The sequence below is a fragment of the Centruroides vittatus genome, unplaced genomic scaffold (genome assembly GCF_030686945.1).
Source record: "Centruroides vittatus isolate TY-2023 unplaced genomic scaffold, ASM3068694v2 contig_1401, whole genome shotgun sequence".
Classification (NCBI taxonomy): domain Eukaryota; kingdom Metazoa; phylum Arthropoda; class Arachnida; order Scorpiones; family Buthidae; genus Centruroides; species Centruroides vittatus.
Genome location: NW_027120880.1, coordinates 193,466 through 214,985, shown reverse-complemented (window position 1 = coordinate 214,985; position 21,520 = coordinate 193,466). Strand labels below are relative to the sequence as shown.

Below are 21,520 nucleotides of genomic sequence, written 5' to 3'. Positions count from 1 at the left end.
TTCGTAGCTTTCTTTAAATTTTCTTTTGTACCGATTTTTTCTTTGTGAACTATTTTAACATCAGTTTTATCTATGCTGCAGTTATGAGTTGTGCAATGATCGTAAAAAACAGAGATTAATCTATTATATTTTAGGTCCGCGATGTGTTCTTTTAATCTTGTTTCCAATCTTCTTTTTGTTTCACCAATGTAAACTTTTGATGGGACCAGCGCCGGATTAAGCCTCTAGCGGGCCCTAGACAAAATTTAAATTGGGGCTCCATTTAAATAAGTTGCTTCTAAACAAATCTTATATAATGTGACATTAGCGTAGCTAGCATGGGTGACACCCGGTGCGGATATCGTGGTGTCACCCCAAGTCACACCGTAGTGTCACCCTTTTTAACTCTTTTATAAAACACTATTGAATTGTAATATCTTCGCACTCGAGCAACTTGAACGCTATATCGAATATGCGATGTCGCTACGTATAAGTTTAGATTTAGAAAATAAATCATAACCATACATTAGTACTACCACGAGAGGCGGTCCTAGGAATATTTCTAGATGGTGAGAGATCTCGTGGCGTACATTACTTCTGACGCACGGGTGGCTGTTGACCTGTTTTTTTTTTTTTTTTTTTAGGCAATGGCTAGTCGAGCGGAGCTTAGTAAGAATTGTTAAATACAGCCTTTTCTGTCCTATCGAATTTCTTACATAATTTTTAACTCGTTTTGAAACAGAGAAATCTTCTGCACTGAAGCCGGGCCCCTCCGAATTACGGGCCCTAGACATTTGCTTACTTTGCCTATTCGATAATCCGGCCCTGGATGGGACACACGTGCAAGGTATTTTATAAACGACGTCAGTAGTGTTGTATTTGTCTGGTTGTTTATTTGCGCTAGGCTTAGTCTGCTGGATTCTTTTTTGTAGGTTTTTATAGGCTGGTGCCAGTTTTATATTCATTTTATCGAAACTTTTATTTATCTGTTCGAAGAAACCACGAATGTAGGGGAAGGAGATGTATCTTAAACTGCTTTTATTTTTGCTTTGATTGTTTACCGGCCTTTTGTTGTAGATTTTACTTTCCCAATTATTTATTATACGTCGAAGGTAGCCATTTAATAAGAATTTAGTTCTTAGATCGTTAAGATGTTTTTCCTTCTTCTGTAGTGAGCTTTTTCTGTTCACGATTTTTTTTAAACTCAACGTTGAATATGTTTTCTTTTATATACAGTGGGATGTTTGAATTGTAGCTTATAACCTTTCTAATCTCGCATGGCTTAGTAAACGGTTCGAATTCGATGCTTTTTGCTTTCCTGGTTAATTTAATGTCTAGGTAATTTATTTCTGTGTTTGTCTCCTTCTCAACTTTAAATTTAATATTATCATTTAATTTGTTTATTTTTTCTTCTATTTCTTCTAATTTTATTATTTCTTGGTCATATAGTATAATTATGTCATCCACATATCGTTTATAAAACTTTATGCCTGCAATTTTATTGATTGTTTGATTTATAACTACCTTAACTAGTTCTGGTAGTTTCGGGTCTACGACTGATCCCATGCTTATGCCTGTTTTTTGTGTGTAGAACTTATTGTTAACTTCAAAATAATCATCTTAACGACCTAACCATCAAAACATCTTAACGATCTAAGAACTAAATTCTTATTAAATGGCTACCCTCGACGTATAATAAATAATTGGGAAAGTAAAATCTACAACAAAAGGCCGGTAAACAATCATAGAAACAAGAAAGAGAAGACACGGTTTCGACAAAACTAATGTGATATCTTGTTTTTACTTTTCTTACAAAAATTATGCCTACAATTAATTTGTAATGAATTTATTAAGTGCGGTAAATATATATTTTATATCGTTACCATATTATAAAATTTCAAAATGACATTTCCAAAATTGCTTAATAAATTATATTAAGTAATGTTGTTTAAAAATATGTTTTGGAACGTTAAAAAATGCCTAGTATCAGAGAATATATATATATATATATATATATATATATATAATGTGACTTACAGAAAGAAAAGAGTCATCTACTATTTTAGGATTCAGCAAAACAATTACTTAGTTCTTGCATAATAGTGAATTGATAAAAAATAAATAAATAAATATAACGGTGAATAAGCGTGGGATCAATCGCGATTACTACAATACAGTTTGTTTTGTTTGTTTTATTAAATTATGGCAGCGCAACACTTGGTCGATCTGCCTAGGGGGATTGCCTTCTTAAGAGTACTGGCCCCTATTCAGGTATTACAGACGTGGAGAAAACCCGAAAAAATCCACGTCCTGGTGAAGTGCGAACTCCCAGTTCAGGAACGGAATCGCTTGACCACTGGTGGGTCCCCCAAAACAGTAAACAGATGAGAAAAGCTAAGGCTAAGTTGCCAACAGAAGCAATAAAAATAGTTGTGCTGAATCGTAATGAAATTAGTTTTTGTAGTTAAAGAAATGGAGAAGTAGCTAAATTCCTATCTTGATAATTAAAAAAAATATATAATTTTTTATAGCTAAATGCAAAATTAAAATCATGCTAACGCTAATCATATTGCCAACCTCCTGTCGTAAAAATCCATAAACAGATTTGAAATTTCCCTTAAAATCTGAAACAAGTTTCTCTAAATTTCCTGCTTATTTATCCCTAAATCTAGAGAAGAAACTCCTAAGTTGACATCACTGACGTTACCCCGTAAACATTACCAGATCTAGACTAAAAATATACAAATGATTTTGTTTTTCGTTAAAAACTAATAATTTAGCTACAGTAGCTCATAAGTTATTGTGTCCTGTTTATCTGAAATATACTGTAGCCTTCGGTTCTAGTGTGCCAAGTGCTACATTGCAAGTGCGTCTCTAGATGAACAACACAGAAATGTAGCTAATTTTAATATTAGTAGTATCAGGCCCGCCGTAAGCGGGCGTGCAAGGCGTGCACCGCACGCGGGCGGGACGTCCAGGTGGCGGCAAATTGGTATTGCTGGCAAGCTCAGCGTAGGTAGTCGTAGTTAAACAGGGACGGCATAATCGGTATTGCACACGGGCGCTCAAACAGCTAGCGGCGCTGCTGAGTAGTATACACGTTTACTGTAATGTTCATCAATATGTATTTGTTCACATATTTATGGTATCGCTATCGAATCAACAGGTATATTGGCATAGGCCAGATGGCCGAGCGGTCAAGGTGGCAGCCTACCGCTCTGGGGGACCCGGGTTCGAATCCGAACGGATCGAGAAATCCCCAGGAATTTTTCGGGAGTGGTCCGTTCGGATATGTCGGGCCCCGTCCCTCACCACCCGGTCGCCCCATTGTGGGCCTGGCAGAACCCATAATGGGCCTACTAAAAGAGGCCCTCTTAGTGCCCACAGAGCGGAAAGAGTTTTAAAAAAAAGGTATATTGGCATTAGCAAGGTTGAGGCCGAAGTTTTAAACGCGAAAACGTGTAAGTCGGACGTTCAAGGCCGCTTTCCTGTAAGCCTAGAAGTTTGGCAATGGCCTTTGGAATGTCGAACATGGTTCCACTGACTTTCCAAACGCCATTGTCAAGCTTCTAGGCTTACAGGAAAGCGGCCCTGAACGTTCGTCGTACACGTTTTCGCGTTTAAAACTTCGGCCTCAACCTCGCTATTAACTCGTCAACTTCAAGTGTTTCAAGTGCATTGAACTGAAACATTTTCAATTAATAAAAGTTTAGCGTAGGATATTTACTTACGATTGGTTTCATTCGTATACAGCAGTGTTTTTCAACTTTTTTTAAATCTCACGGCACACTTGAACCTATAATTAAATTTCCGCGGCACAAATCAGGTGATTTAAAGTTATGTTTGTAAACATTCTATCGCCATATTGCAACTTAACCTAATTTTTTTGTCTACATGTTTTGTGAATTAATTAAACAAAACAATATCGTTGTTCCTTAAAATAACACAGCAGGTTACAACAATAGTTATTTAAATTAATAATTTTCATTTACATAAGAAAAGTAGTTAACATTACGTCTTAAAAGTGGCACGATAATTGCCTTTAGAAACCTGCTCAATATCCCGCAATTTCTAAGTGAATTAAATTAACATTAAAAAATTTTCGCGGCATACCGGTTGAAAATTACTGGTTTAAGACAACGTGACGTACTGTACATGGGAGATCTGCCAAGGGGAAAACGTTTCATTGGTAGTCTTTTATGAGAAACTAGCCCCTATTTAAGTTTCACTAACGTGAAGAAAACCTGGAAAACTCCACGTGGTCAGCCTGTTGTCCAGGCGCGAACCTACGATTCAGAGGTTTCGGCCATCGGTCGGCTTAAAACTGATTGAAATGTGTAACTTTACATCCTCAACCATGACTATATTCTATAATTTATCTTGTCTTATATTAGCTAGTTGAGCATGAGCTTGTATGCTATATCGCCCCGTGGTAAAGTGTGACGTAATAGTGGTTGTATCCGTTTATGATGGTCGTTACGCGGGGAATAATGCCTTCCGGAAGGCCTTTTAAGAATAACTTTCAGGAGTTATAGACGTGGAAAAAGTCCCGGAAAACTCCGTCCGAACTCCTAGTGATCAGGGAACAGAAGTAATCCGCATAACTCGTTTGACTTTACGAACGCACTTTAGAAATGCGGACAAAACAGGAAATTGGCTAAAAATTTGTGCGGACAAAAATTGTTACTTTCACAAAATAAAAATGTATTTTCATAAATGAAGACACAGGAAATTCTAATATATTTTTAGTATTAAAAAATAAACATGTAAACCGTAATATTATACCATCCGAAATTTAGAATTTTTAAAAAATTTTAAAAACGAATAATTCCACCAGGGAGCGCTGAGTCGTAGCTATATAAAAAAATGTTCCAGCTGTTTCCTAAAGCACGCGCAAAATGGAAGAAGTTAGCAAATTGGTTCACGGCATCGTCGACAAGTACAGCTCCCGCTTGAACCAGTTAAGTCAAGATATTTGGAATAAGCCAGAGTTGAATTATGAAGAGGTTTGTTCTCACCAGACATTAGTTTCTTTCTTGGAAGAGTTTGGTTTTAACGTTGAAAAACATTATATCCTCCCAACTGCATTCAGAGCTGAATATGGAAGAGGTAAAGTGAGTAATTAATAAGTATATTTTACCATAAAAATCAGTTAGTTTGCTGTTTGCAAAATGCTACAGTTCAAGTTCAAGAAACTAAATTTGCTAACTGATTTGCACTGAGCTGCAGTTTGTTTAGCATATAAACTTAACAAACTGCAGATCAGGACCTCATGTTTTTATGTGTATCATTATATAATGGTGGGGAAGGCATTAATATGTTTTAGCTCGGAGATGCGACAAGTCCAGCCGTGTCTTCAATATAAAATATGATTAATAACATTTCTAACCAGTTTTTTCTGTTTTGTAGACAATTGTCATGTAAAAAGAAGGTACAGTCCTCAAAGGAGCATGATGACTTAAATTGGGTATATGAAATTAAGCAGTGCATGTTCCTGTTGCATGTTGGTTTTGCGTGTATTGCTTAATCATCGTAACCAGATTTTTAAAAATGGATAAGTTAAGATTTATTATAAATATAAAAATACATTAAAGAAGTGATCGTCGTTTTATTCGTCGTTTCGATTGCCGGCAATACTCTGAAAATGGTTCAGACTTGTTTCTGCAGATGCATAGCTTTAAATAAAAGGTCATCTTTACAAGTTGAAATCGTTCTTGGAGTATTACTGGTGATTGAAATGACTGATAGTAAGACGATCGCATCGTTAACGTATTTTTATATTTATACTAAAATTTTGTTGGCAATGTGTAATATTTTTATTTTATTGTAGTTGATTAATAAGATTTATTTTAATTGAAATTCAATAGAAATGTGAATTCAACTTATTTAATTTGGAACAATAAATTTCCAAACTTTTCCATAAACAAATATAGGACAGTAAACAGTTTAAGTTTGTGATTTAGTAACAATTATTTTTCTGGCATAAAAATAACTAAATATCATGCCAAGTCAAAAAAAACAGAACAAACAAATTGACAAGTAAACATAAAAAAATACTGATCATATAGATTAGATATGTAAATAATAAATGTAAACAAAACAGTGCAATCTCATATCAGTTGTTGCTGTCTCGCATTTTATCACACACATATATTAATATAAGTGCAGAGTAACTAAACAAATTGCATAGTTATCTTTCAAAAACCAAGAATAGAAACAAAAGTCTGCTCTGGTCTCTAGTTGTTTAGTGTTTATATTCATGTCAAAAATAGGAATAACCATGTTGATGAAAATCGTACATCAATTATCCAGAGATTTTCTTTGTTCTTCTAGAATTTAACTTTAAAAGTCAGATTGACTGTGTGATACAGAACTTTCTCTTCTGCATACAATACTTTGATATCTGTAAATCACTTTTCATATACCAAATTTGCACTTCAATTACATTCAATTGACAAATAAATCTTAAGTTATCGCTTGGTGGCACATTTTGCCAATTTTGATTTTAGTAACGGAAAAGTTTTGTGAAAATTTCTGTTTAATCAGTGGTTTCAAGTTTTATCTACTGTTATAAGCATTGTAACATATTCACTTTAAAATTCAATTTTCCTATCTTTTTAGATTGTTTCCATTCTCAGAAGCTAAAAAGAAAATTTTTTATAACATAAAATTGTATTATTGTAGTTTTGAACATCAGTTTTCTACACATTTATAGAAATGAATTAGCTCTGAAAGTCAGGAATTATCTGTATTTATATAAAAACTTGTTTCACATTATCAATTTTAGAAATAACTAAATGTGTGTGTGAATCTGTCAGGAATATTATGGATCCTTTTAACAAAATAATCACGTTAGGATGTAACTAATTATTTTAAACTTGTTCATGATAAATGTACAATTCAAATTACAGGATGTAATAATTAGCCTTGATATTTCCATTCTCTCAATTTTTAACAGGAAGATTTTGAAAGGTAACGTGATAAAGTGAAGATAGGAGTTTCGTAAAGTAATTGAGGCATTTAAATTAATGCTGATAACTAATTTTTATTTTTCAAATATTAAAACCTCAATTTCTTCATTTATCTGCATTTTGAAATGATTAAATTCAGTATCCTTCAACTTTTATATATTTAGATAACTGCTATTCACATATTTTATCAGCAGATTAATTTTTTAGTGAATAGAGATTTCTTTCAACAATCTTTTCAGTTTTATCACTTAAAACATTTTAAAATTACTTATTTGAATTGTTAAACACAAGATCGTGTTATTAACTCAGTCACTTGGCTTTTGACTCCTCCTTTGAGTTAATAACACGATCTTGTGTTTAACAATTCGAATAAGCAATCTAGCACAACACAGTTTCTCTACGACTGGTTTTAAAATTGCTTTCTAAGGTAGCAATTTGTTATCAATTTAGTGTTAATGCTTTTATTCATATATTATTATGTAAATGTATGTTATAATTTTCATAACTTTGGGAATTTGGAATGAATCTTAAAATATAGTATATGACATATTACAAAATTTATACTTCAGAATAAGATAATTTTAATCTAAATTAAACTGTTCTGAATCTATAGAAAATTTTACTAGTTTTAAAATATTTACTGTAAGTCAATGATACTTGTAAGTAAATAAACAGTAATTGGCATCCTGAATATTTGCTGTTTAAAACTTTTTAAAATTTATATTGTATATACACTGACAAAATAATTTACATGCTGAAGAGAAACCATTGGAATTGAATGAAACTGTATTAGTGCAAACTTAATAACAGTGGTAATAAGTTACTATATCATCATGGTGTCTTGTAGTACTCCTACTACATGGAGGCATACAGGCAGAATATTATCTCCTGTGGCATATTTGCTTACAGATTTTGTAACTGTCAATCCAGATCCCTCACATTATGTAGATGACAGAAGCTAGCATCTAATCTGGTCCCAAAAATACTTGATGGGTGATGTATCTGGAAATGAGCAAACCAAGAAGTATGGCAATGTGATTGAGACATTCCAAAGAAACCATAGTTGTGTGCAGTCTTACTGAAAAATAGCTGTTAGTAACTCTGCTGTGAAAGGTGCCACATGAGAAAGGTTTCCTGAATGTATTACTATGCAGTCAGTCCTTTGTACCAGTACTAGGGTGTGACCAATTGTTGTCGCCAAACTCGCACCTCTTTGGTGGAGACTATGTGCTTAGTTAAGTTTTAATGTTATTTAAGCTTTGGATCAAATACATTTTTCAATGGTATTGAAGATGCTAGTTTTAAAATTAAAAAATACAGTTGCTTCTAATAAAGTTATATAATTTTACCACAGAGGTATATACTGTTGCATTATCCTTGACTCTACAGGAAATATATATTGACTTCATTTTTACTGAGTAGTTAACTTATATACTTGTAATTTATATTTATTTTTAATATTCAAATCATGAATAATTTACTATAAAATAAGTTTTAAAAAATTTGTAGACAATAAAAATTATATATATATATATATATATATATATTATTTATAATTTTGTTAAGCATACAATTTAAAGAAGGAAATGTAAGTTTTGTGTTTTATCAAAATTTTTACTGTTTTTTTCTTAATGCTTACATTGTTTCCATAATTCTAATTACACCAAATTTCATTAAATTCTAAATTTTTTAATGAAATGGCAAAGTTCTTAAAAAGGAACATCTTGAAATTTGCTATAAACTGATATTTTACAAGTTTTGCAATAGCCTAATCAGAATTTCCTGATTATGTTGTTGCAAAACTATTATTATAAGTTACATTTGAATGTCTGATAAGATTATCGGTGATCTTTGAGTTTCGATACTTTTTTTGTAAAATTTTAATCCTAAAATCTTGTAAAAATGTTTTTATGTTTGTAAAATAAATTAATATAATCATAATTTTTCACACAAATTTTCAAAGTAGTTTAATCTAAGATTTTCAAAATATGCACTCTAGAAGAGAACGTATATTGAATTATACTTGAAAGCTACAATTTCCTGCAACGATGTTTTATATACAAGGTGTCAGTGTGCAATTTTAAAAATTTATAACATTATTAATATTTGTGATAGGGAAAAAAACTGTAAATAGTATTAGAAAGCTTAATGTACCTACTTTTAAGTAAAATTATTAACTCTTCAACATGATGATTTAACAATTTTTTGAAACTTTAAAAATACTTCTTGGTCTCCATGTTTGCCATACTTGATTCCATTAGATTTTTTTTTATGGGGACATGTGGAAACAATAGTGTATGCAATCAAACTTCAATCATTAGAAGACTTGAAAGCTAAAATAACTAATGTGATTTCAGGCATTACTGTAAATAACTTGACAAATGTTTTTAGAGTACTACAAAATCGTATTAGCATTTGTATTACTAATGATGGTGGACATGTGGAAACTTAATAACATGCAATAAAATAATAAAAAAAAAATATAATTTTCTTATTTTCAATACATTCTACATTATTAGTATTTGTGATAGAGAAATTAAGTTATAAATCGTTTAAATTGTACATGGAATTATTACATTATATGGATATAACCACATCATTAATTGTTCAATAGTCATAGTTTAGAAAAAAGATACAATTGTTGGATAAAAGAAGTTAAATTTAAACTAAAAAAAAATGGGATATTGCAAAATTTCCTGTCTTTTAACACTTCCTTTAATAAACAAAGTGCATAATAATATACTAATACTTTCAAAAATTTAAGGTTACAATCAGTGAAATATATTTGATGTATAATTTTAAGAATTTATGAAAAAATTGCAAGAAAATTGATCTAAACATCAGTTTTCTTGTAATATGTATAGTTTATAAACCTAATCTTAAACAATTATAGTCTATATACATACATATTGTCATTTAGGATATTATGAAATGAATTTTGGATTTATTGACAGGAAACTCACCAAAAGTTGCAGTGATTTGTGAATATGATGCACTTCCAGAAATTGGTCACGCTTGTGGACATAATTTGATTGCAGAAGCTGGTGTTGCTGCTGCACTTGCCATAAAAAATGTTCTGGAGAATCAAACAACTATTCAAGGAAAGGTAAATTTAGTAAATTTTATAAATGTAAAATATATTTATATCAATATAAATACTATAAAATATTAATGTGAAATATAAAACCTAAATGTATATAGCAAGAACATTGTTGAACTGAAAACAGATGAGAATAAGTTTAGACTTTTCACATACGAAAAATTTTATACCAATACAATAAAAATGCTCTGAAATGGAATATACTGTAAACAATAGTCAGATTTCATGTTAAACATTGTCAGAAAATTGTTTGTTTCAATTTAAAGTACAGTGGTATCTCAGTACTCTGCTTTAAACTTTAATTATTTAGCATTTGAATCTTTGTTTGGGGGTTCATCTGTTTGGCTAAGTGCCAAACAAACATGACCTGTCAGAGCAAATTTTTGATTAATAACAATTGTTTTTAACTTTAATTTTTTCATCCATAAAAATATTTTCTACAATAAATACAAGTAACTAATTTAAAAATAAAATGAAACCTGGAGTTGCTTACCTTTGTCATACAAAATTATTGCTAAAATTAATAGACATATTTTGGCACTTTGTATTGCCTATGTATTCCCAGTTGACAGAAAAAATATGTAAGTGTTTCAAACAATAAGTGTATTGGGGTTTAGAACAGGTAGTTTTCCCCACAAGGAATAATGAAAATTAGATTAATTTGGTTCCCAAACAGAATTGTACTCAACCTTTGGAGTGAATTAAGTTCAAGTACCAAGGTACCACCATATGCAGATTGAATTTTAATTTACCAATTTTAATTAACATTTTTGAAACATTTGTCTTTAGCGGTGTTTATTTAAGAAATAATTTCAATACATTAATATCAACAAAATTTAAAATATTACAAATAAAATGTAAAGAAGAAAAAAATTAAATACCTTCTAAAACCGATAACCGGTGCGAACTATTTTTTTAAATGGCGAACGTTTTCATTGCCCCTCCTGGGCTCTTCCTCAGGCCAATTCTGGATTTGATAATCGAACAGCATAAAAAATGGAACGTGTTCCGTAATTTAAACGATCGAGTACGTTGGGCAACCGCGTGCCGTTCCAAATATTTAAATTTTCTTTTATTCCGTTTGGGAACGATGTGCGCCTCCTATGATAAATACACGTGACGTCAACTGATTTACGGCCCTTCTTCTAATAAAAACTGCCAAGCAGTGGAGAGTTTCCTTTCTTCCTTGAAATTAATACATGTTGTTGTGCGATCGGCTTTATAAATTTCAATTTCCTCCAGAGTTCTCAGATGTTCTTGATGTTGGGTGGTGCGGATCACCTTTGCCTCGTTAAAATTCGGTGTTAATTTTTTTCTACTTATACAACCCGGTGTGGGAGAAGTGTTAGTTTAAAATGTAAAGAGCTTTCTAAAATTTCTTCTCTTTATTATCGTCAATTCATTCTTGCACTTTAAAATATACTTTAGTAGCTACAATCTTCTTATTATATATAGCCTATTCAACTGCTTATTTATTTTAAACTAATGTAGTTGCTGTAAGAATTGGATGTTTTCAGAGTTCCTTTCTTTTTGTATATTTCAATGTTGCTATGTAAGCAGAATAGAAATATTTCTACCAATATTTTTATCAGTTGATTTACTCGTAGATCAAAATAGTCATGTAATGGATTTTTCTTTCTCTTCAATAAAAATAAGCCTGAAAGATTTTATTTTTAACATTGTTTTTTAATGAGCATTTCTAATTGAATGCTTTTAATGTCTCTAAATGGATTTTGTGTATAATTTTAGTTTCAAATAAGTTTTTAATTGTTTCCAAAGGATTGTCTACTTTTTGAAAATGAACTTAAACTTTTTCTTTATCATCATCATCATACTTATAAGTAAAAATGTTGTGTTTTTAATTGTCAAATATTAACAGGTTTATCAGACTGTTTACTTATTTTTAAATATAACTAAATAATACAGAAAATTTAGAATATTGTTAAAATATATATACATTTATTTTGTGAACTGTTGCGATTACAAAACACTTATTCATACATCAGTTATTTCATCTTTTGCTTTTACCCTAATCTTCAATTCTTCAGAAATTTAATTGAAATATTTGTCAAAGCCAAATGATTGCAGGATTAGATTGGGCTATATTACCACTGCTATTAATAATTAAATGCTAAGTAATTTGGCCTAGAGGTAGGTGTTAGGTATCATCTGTTATTAAATTTAATAATTCTAATTAAATTAATATTTATTAAGAGGGTTCTAGAAGAAAAGAACCTGTTTGGAGCATCCACACAGTAAGCAGCAGTTGCAGGTTTGAGTCCTGCTCCCAGTGCTGTAACTAGCCATTCCCGTGCCCTGTGCAAGAATTTGCATTTAGGCCCCTTAACTAATTAGGTTTGGGAAATTAATAAAACAAATACATGCATTTTGGGTCCCCATTCCAAGTGGGCCCTGTGCAGATGCACATGTTGCATCTACCTAGTTATGGCACTGCCTGCTCCAGGCCAATTATTTTCTTCCAGAACCTTTAAATTAGTTATAATTTTAAATTTAAATTTAATAAGTAATAGGCATTAGACACCTCTTATTAATATTTATCTCCAGGCCAAATTATTTAGCATTTAATTATTAAGTGTAGCAGTAATATAACCCAATCTTATTCTGCGGTCGTTTGGCTTTAATATAACTATTGTGTTTATGGATATTTGAAATGTTTGTATCAAAATATTTTTGTGAATATTTTACTTTTATGAAATTAATTATAACTTATAGAATTTCTTACCAAATTTTAAATTTTCTTTCCTGAATAATCTTTTATTGTAGGTTGTAGTCCTTGGAACTCCTGCAGAAGAAGGTGGAGGAGGAAAAATTAAATTAATTGAAGCAGGTGCTTTTAAAGATATTGATGTTGCTTTAATGGTTCATCCCAGTCCTACAGATCATCTATATCCTCCATTCATAGGTGTTCTAAAGGTATGTAATAATGAATAAGATGAACAATTACTGCTCGAATATCTTTCACATTAAATTACTAAACTAAACTACTAATAATTTCTGAGTATTTCATAAGATAGTTTTGTTTTTTCTTTTAACTTAAATTAAACTTTCATATAATTATGTTAGTGTATTAATTTGATCTTCATTTAGTATGAATTGATGATGATGATAATTTGGTCTTTTTCCATGCTTCGGTCTTTTTAAAATTATCCTTTTTCTAGAATAAAATTCAAAATTTTGTTAATTTTTTTTTTTTTTTTTTTATGAACAAAATATTTTATTGGTTTGAATTTCTAAATTTTGTGCTTTCTAGTGGAATTTGAAATGTCTTTGGTTCTATAAATTGTTTATAGCCTTTGTTTTCAAACTTTTGAATTTGCTTTTTAGTACTCTAGTTTACATTTATGTAAAAATTTAGAGATAATTTTAAAATGTTATTGAATGCAGTTTAAGATCTATTGTTGTTCATTATAGACACCCAAAATTTCTACAATAAATACAGTAAGTATTCTTTCCTAAAGAAATTTGATTAGGATGTATAGGTATAAAGATAAGGATTAGGATGTATAGGTATAAAGATAGGTATAGATATTAGTTTAAGTTCATTATACCTATACATTCTAATCAAAAATAAATCCAGAAATTATGCTAAATTTATTTAGAAGTACTGTATGCACACAACTATTTTAATTAGAGAATAAATCTCAAATATTAGAGAACCTTATATTAACTAGCTTTAGGAGTTTAGCATGATATGAAGGAATCTAAACATTTGAACCATTAGAAGTTTTTCTAATGTAGTTTTGAGCTAACATCATTCCTACATTTAGATCCCTAGAGCCTAAGCATGATTCCATCCCTCACAGTCCATCTGTTAGTATTGTAAGCTTAGCCAAAACCCATTGTAGTTATGAAAACGACCCTCTTACTACTGCAGGCAGAAGGAATTAAAATTTGATTCCAAGTAATTTAAATGTTTAGAGACTCGTTGTAAATACTTTACATTCACAATGTAATTTTTTTTAATGATGATGTTTTAAAATATATTCTTTTGGATAGATTATTTTCATTTGTCTTTAACTATACATTTATGACAATCAAATAAGACATTTTTATACCTATACATCCTAATCAAACGTTGATACTTAAAATTGTTATACATAAAATATCATAGCTGTGGATTGAAACTTACTGATCAATTTTAAGTCGACGACAATTGAAAGTTGCATTTAGATTTAGAAAAACTGCAGTTTGACAAAAATGATCAAATATCGGTTGTAAAAACTATATACTTTTAAACATTCCACTTTTTTTGAGACAAATGTTGATGTGTGAAATAATTGAATTTTGAACACTTGATTGCTTCTTGTACTTTCTTTTGTTCTTTGGGAATAAGCACAAAATTACTAAGTAAAACTTATCATACAGGAGAACACTATTAGATGAATAAAATAGACTCTATTTTGTACAGTGGAACCGTTATATATTTTGGACTGTTTGTACCTCTTCAGTCTTTACTGTACAATTGTTTAAAATGTGATTGCTGGAAGTATTTAAAACAACAGGGTAAAAAGGGGGAAAAACTAGTAAAACGTAAGATGTGCTAAAAAAGTAGAAAAAAGAACAACCTTAAAATGAATAAAGTTTTATTCATTTTAAGGTTTAACAAGGACTGAAGAGTTCAAACAGCCTGATATCCACTCCATTATACAAAATAATCTGTTGTACAAAATAGTCTATTTTATTCATTTAATAGTGTTCCTGTGTGATATGTTCTACTTTGTTAAAAATTTCAAAGTATTTTTTTATATTACAATTTTCTAGTTAACTGTGAGTTACAAAGGAAAAGCAGCACATGCTTCTGGATATCCATGGGAAGGATTGAATGCGCTGGATGCTGCTGTGGCTTGTTACAGCAATATTGCCTTTCTTAGACAGCAGATAAAACCCACTTGTCGAATTCACGGTACGTAATTTTTGTATTTGAATTATTTATGTAAATTCAACCACTAAATATGTACTTATGCAATATACTTCAGCTGTCATTACTAAAGGTGGCAAAGTTCCTAACGTTATACCAGAAGAAACGGAATTGAAGTTATATATTAGAGCTAGTAATTCTCGAGAACTAGATAATCTGAAGAAGAGAGTAGAACGATGCTGTATAGCTGCGGCCGATGCTACAGGTTGCAAGGTAAAAGTGGATTTTATAACTGATGGGCAATATGATCCTCTTATAACAAACGATTATTTGGCACGAACATATAAAAAATATGCAGAACCGATGGGTGAGTATTGAATGTCCACGTATTGTGCTTACAATGTAAAAAATTTTTTATAATTGTAAACGTTTTCAGGAGTGGAATTTTTGGATGGTAATCCACGATATATTCCTTTCATGGCTTCTTCAGACATAGGGAATGTATCTCACGTAGTACCAAGCATCCAACCCACTTACTCGATTGGAACCTCTGCTCCTAATCATTCTTCCGCTTTCACGGAAGCTTCAGGTTCTGCAAAAGCTCAACAACCTACTTTGATCGCGGCTAAATCTATGGCTTTCACAGCTGTAGAAATTTTATCCGATCCACAATTATTACATAAAATTAAAGAACAATTTAAGAAAGATTTATTGTATGATGCACAAAGTAGCGATTGACAATTATACCGATTGCTAATTTGAAGAAACCATTTCTTTGCTCAATTTCCGTTGCATTGCCTTATAAAATTTCTAAAATCAAATTACGCGTGAATGGTTTTTAAAATTGTTTTAAAATTTTATCGGATCCATTTTATGTTAATTAATTTAACACTTTTGCTGCCGCCTTTGAAAACTTGCACCGAATTTTCCCATTCATTTTTTTCCATAAAGTATGCCACTGTTAGAGATTCTATACAGTTACACACAGAATATTTTTTATTTGCAACAATCTTTATGGAATTAGGTAGTCCGCAAAATTGAGTCACCCGCACCTACCAAAGAAGAAAATGAAGAAAACTATTATAATTAAATATGTCCATAAAAAGTACGAAACCAAGCAATAAAATATAATCTGGAAAATGTTTCCTACACTTCCGAGTAGTAGTAATACCCGAAAAACAACGCACCAATTTACAAGAAACTTCGAGACTCCGAATGCAGCCATCCGCATGGCGGGACAACGTCACAAGACGCAAAATCCCGTCAGTCGGCAGCGAAAACGTTAAATTAAATGTATAAAAGTGATAACCAGTTTATAAAATTTGAAAATGAAACTTTTATAACGTTGTTTTTGACTGAAATAATTATTTTGTTATATGAAAGTTTAACTATGGAAAAAGTATTTAAAGAATTGTTAATAAATAATATATTTTCTACCGGTTGAATCAAATCTTTTCTTAATATGCTGCTGTTATCTAAAGTTTTTATGAAGCTAATTATTACGCGTACGTCATTTCATGGATGTTCAGGAAAGTTCCTGGGGGTCCTTTCCATTACAGCCATAGAATGAGTCAAATGCAAACGTGTTAACTACGTCATTCCTTACTTATATCACGTTTCGATACATCTCAAAGTATTGTGTGAGATATTCTACTTGAAGCTCTTAAAATTTGCTATTTCATAAGTGATGGAACTTCGAATAACCACTTTTATTTGTGGAGACTAATGCACTATTATGATACAATAGTTTATCTATAATATGCATCTTGCATTCAGAAAATCGAAGTTTGGATCAAGTCTTATCGTATTTGGTATTTTTGTGGTGTTTCTTAATAGGTACAATACATCTCAACATCAGTTTGATGTAGTTTTTAACTGATCGACCACCCGGGTAACTAAGATGGCAATCTGTTGTTTGGGGGAGGTCCCAGGATTGAATCATGATAGGTCGGAAAATCCCAGGAAGGGAGGACTCGTTCCTCACCACCTGGCAGCCCCATAATGGATCGGATATATATATATAGGTCATCTCAATGCCCATAGGCGAAGAGTTAACCAGGAGTGGATATACATTCGTTTCAGAATGATCCGATCGTGTAGATTCGATCTGTCGCATGATACAGATCGTTTCTGTCGTGTGTTTTAGTTAGCGGGCAGTATACAAGTAGGATCGAATCGTATTTATTCCGTGAATAAAAATTGCTCACATAATGGAAAAATGGGAGTGTTGTAAACCATGCATTCTTGCCCTACAATTTCGAAAACTCTTAATACTTATTTTTTATCCCAGTTTATCGGATATTTTAATAATGTTTTTACTTACCATTTATAAGTTTTAAATACTTTTTATTATCGATAGTTAAACATATTTCTTTGCTGCCAACAATAAACTTGACTTTAACCATGGAGGCTACCATCTTTAATCTTGTTTATCCGATCCAAACGATCCTGCCTTTCATTCGGATTAATTTGATCGCGATCCGAAATGGCGTTTGTATACGCGGATAGAGATTGATCAGATCGCTATAGTTCGTTTATATACGCAATTAAAATAATCTTGAATCAATTTGATTCCAAAAGTATACGCATTCCAGGAACTAATTTTATGTTAGATTTCGAAATCCTTCATAACGTATTGCTGGATATCTCTTTAGATACTGCAAATGAGTTTTTAGCATGAAGGTCTACCACTTCAACATTTACATGAAACTTCGTTAAGGTAAACTACGAATCAAAGCCGCCAAAAGGATTTTATTTTCAGGAGCAAAGCATGATTCATACAACCAACCAATTGATATCGACTAAAAACATTCTTTTAAACAGATTTGTTTTTACTTATGGTATATTCACGAGAGTGAATGCCGGACTAAAAAGAAAGTCAAGCAAAAATTGCGACACCGAAAACGTGGTGACTACAAGCTACTGCGTGGAACTTTGCAAAGTAGAACTAGAACAAATCACCTTTTCGCTCGAACTGTAGTTCAATGTAACTACAATTAAAATAAAATTTACTGTTGAAAAAATACATTTTTCTTCATAAAACCTCCAGGAAACAAAATATGATCTAATGATTACTGGCAAATATAATCCATGCCAATCATGGATTAGGCCTAGCCGAATCCGTGATGGGCGTGGAAAAGTGGTTATTGCCCACAGAACGAAGACTGAAAAAATTCCACAGAAAATAATACCAAATTCAGAGGCAAATAAACGGTAACGTTAAATCGAAGTTTTGCTGTTTATGGATTTGGTTATTATTTGACAGTTTCGATTTTGAAGATAAAATTAATCTTGCTAATTTCTTTGGCAATGTTTCTTGTCAGAATTTTGATGAGAAACTGTGTTCAGATTCATTCTACAACTATTCAGATCTGTTATTCCCTATTTCGCTCGTCAACACGAATTGAGACAGTAGAAATGAATTTATTTAATTGTATAAAATTAGAAACACAAGAAAATTATATATATACTAGAAATTCTCCTGTCAAACATGACAGAATATTGTTTGAGAAAGTAGAGATTGAAGAATCGAGAAGAGTTTCAAGTCGAGCGAAACGTTTCTGCAGCCCCTGGCAAAGCTATTCTTACGATCTTCAGGGGTCTCGGTTGTTGTTGTTCTTCTTTTCGATTAAAATTTACCTGACAAATTTTTCTCTTATGCTTTCCACTAGGATTTTTTTTTTTGTTTTCTGTCTGACACGTTGAAGAACAAATATCAATTGTACAGCGTTTGTGTCCAATAAGTATTGGGACTGAAGTCAAAAAGAAAATTATCAAACATATATGTACAGTGAGCTAATAATCTTCAAAATATGACTCCCCCTGCATCAATACATCCATGCCAACCCTTTTTCCAGTTTTCATACGCCTCCTGGAAGGCGGCAACCACAAGACTGTTCAGGCATCTCTTGGGGACGATTGAGGCGGTCTGCTTGGACTGCCTCAATCGTCCCGAAACGATGTCCTTTCAGGCTCCTTCGATACGAAGCAACAAAAATAAGTCGGGGGGAGCCATATCTGGACTGTAGGATGGTTGGGGCAGCGTTGACACGTTGTTTGGCCAGTATCTCCCTCACAACTAGCGACGTGTGATTGGGCGCATTGTCGTGATGGGGCATCCAGGTATCGGCGATTTCCTTTCGGACGCGGCGGACCCTAATCCTCAAAAGTTCTCGAACTTTCGCCACATTGTCCTCTGTTCGAGTCGCTGTCGGACGTCCTGCGCGTTGTTCGTCTTCGACGTCTCCCCGTCCGTCTTTGAATTTTTTATGCCACTCAAAGACGCGTTCTGGACATGGTTTCGTCCTTGTAAGCCTCGCGGATCATATCCAATATCTGAATAGCGGATTTGTTCAATTTAACGCAAAATTTGATGGAAAAACTCTGCATCTTGACTCTCGACGTGACACTAAAACCACTTTCACTTCGGGCGCGATCTACACACACCAAAGGCTCGGAGACAACTGATCCGGGTCTCGTAGCTTACGTTACATCCCCACCACCGATCCCGCCCGTAGAAACAGTCATTCACCCCTTCCCATTGGCAGGAAAAAGTTAGTTCCAATACATAGAGACGACGGTTTTTATATTAGTATATCAATATAAACTGTTTAGCACAAAATTTCACATTATAATATATTACGGAAGTGTGAAAGAATTCAAACTATATCTTGTTTTTATTGCAAATGCTAATTTAATATTAATTGTATACAGGCACAATGAAGTGACATTTTTCTCAACACTAGGCTAGTTGAATCTTTTATTTAGTTAGTTAATATTAATTTTTTTCTTACCTTTAACATAGTGATAAATACAATACAATATACAACATAAAATACAGTACAACACAAAATACAGTACAATATACAACAATGCAGAACTAGGATATGATGAGGAGCGGCGTGGTTAGTATTCTGACTTTTGACTTTTACGCATATTTTTAAGGATGCATTACATTTGAAATTGTTCACCGAATCTGCCTGTAATTAATTTTATTTGTAGTCCATGTACTGTATTTTAAGCATTAGCAATGAAAAAGACTATGGGCTTCACAAAATTGCTGAAGTGGAAAATCTTTTGCAATACTGTACAGCAATGGTGTCCAACCTTTCGGCTTTCTTGGGCCACATTTGAAGATGAAAAATTGTCTCGGGCCGCACCTAAACTATAAAACTACACGTAAAGGTCAACGAAGTAGATTTTCCGTTCTAGATCAAACAAACGATGGAATAATTTAACAAAAATGTAGCCCAAAAAGTAGCCAATGCGCCAAACTAAAAAAGATAGCCCATTTTGGCGCAAATTAACCAAATCTTTTTATTTGAGGTACAGCACATCATATGCGTATAATTTATTGTGACAGCCATCCTAACTTCTGTCTGAAAGTTGTTCGATACATAGGTCTATTTCTTATTTTCGTATTTTCCATTTGTTTGTTTTTACTCTGGAAATGACAAATGGCCATCCATAGTGATAACAATTGTTTTGTCGAAAATACTGTCAATTCGTATTGCTAATTGGCGATTATTTCTTAGATAATAACGTAAAAATGTACAACTGTACATTAAAACGCTACATCTACTTACTCCTTTCGATAAATGGGACAAACTCGATATGGTGGCGAAAAATATTTTTACGAAAAAAAGTTTTCATCCCTCACCACCCGATCTCCCTACTGTGGGCCTCGTCGATCCCACAATATGGTATGGGATAAAAGTGTCTGTAGAACCAAAAAAATGAAACACAAGCCATTACGTTAATGAAATTCACACTTGTTACGATTTACTGACTTAACCAAATTAAAAATATGAATTTTTCAAGCTTTTTAAAATCATACCTATCATAGATTCGGCCAGGCCCATAATGGATCGACGGGGTACTGTGGGACGACGCTCAATATATTCGAGACAGACAACCCACGAAAAGAAGCTGGGGCTTTGATCTCTCGGATTCCCCGAAATGGTAGACTGACGCCTTAACCGCTTCATATTAATAATATATTACGGTTTGTGAGTGATACCAAATTTATATATCTTACAAATCATATGAAATTATATCTAATAATAATTTATTATTAACAGCAATGATTAAAACATTGCAGAATTAGAAATTTAAATTTTAAATATAATCAATTCCCCTGTTTTATTCATTGATTTTTGCCCTTAGTTACTACGTTAAATTATGATAAACTAACCAGTTCTTTAAACGTTAGGGATTACACACATTTCGCACTCTTTGAACTCTTCTTCAGTTGGGATTTAATAAAAATAACAAAACAAAACATAAATAAAAATTTTACTAGAAAGGTTGAAATATCCAGGAAGACGTCACAATTAAAGATATCGATGTTTTCTTATATGTATTATACAATAGATTCAATTTAAAAAAAAAAAAAAAATTTCTGTATAATCGATCCAGCCGTGGACAACACTACATGTAATTAGCAACAATTAATGGTAAACTGCATTTGATATTAAGCAGTAAAGATCAATGGATTGTTACTGAGAACGACTCTTCTAGAGGATTGACGAAATTATTAAACAATTAATCAATTATTATACACATTTACAATTAGTAACTGTAACAATAACC

General features: G+C 32.1%; 1 protein-coding gene across 1 annotated transcript; it reads left to right on the top strand.

The window, feature by feature from the left end:
* Nucleotides 1-4,829: 4,829 nt before the first annotated feature.
* On the top strand, nucleotides 4,830-16,272 carry LOC136968150 (xaa-Arg dipeptidase-like). Its single transcript, XM_067262111.1, has 6 exons — nucleotides 4,830-5,088; nucleotides 9,905-10,056; nucleotides 12,835-12,984; nucleotides 14,833-14,974; nucleotides 15,048-15,296; nucleotides 15,366-16,272. The coding sequence occupies exons 1-6, from the start codon at nucleotides 4,878-4,880 to the stop codon at nucleotides 15,665-15,667; spliced, it is 1,206 nt and encodes a 401-aa protein (XP_067118212.1). The 5' UTR covers nucleotides 4,830-4,877; the 3' UTR covers nucleotides 15,668-16,272.
* The last annotated feature ends 5,248 nt before the right edge of the window (nucleotides 16,273-21,520 follow it).

Bases quoted from the DNA above. Each gene is read 5' to 3' on its own strand.
- LOC136968150 (XM_067262111.1), top strand. From the start codon at position 4,878: ATGGAAGAAGTTAGCAAATTGGTTCACGGCATCGTCGACAAGTACAGC. The intron at 10,057-12,834 runs GTAAATTTAGTA...CTTTTATTGTAG, and splicing joins AAACAACTATTCAAGGAAAG to GTTGTAGTCCTTGGAACTCC. The intron at 15,297-15,365 runs GTGAGTATTGAA...AAACGTTTTCAG, and splicing joins AAAATATGCAGAACCGATGG to GAGTGGAATTTTTGGATGGT.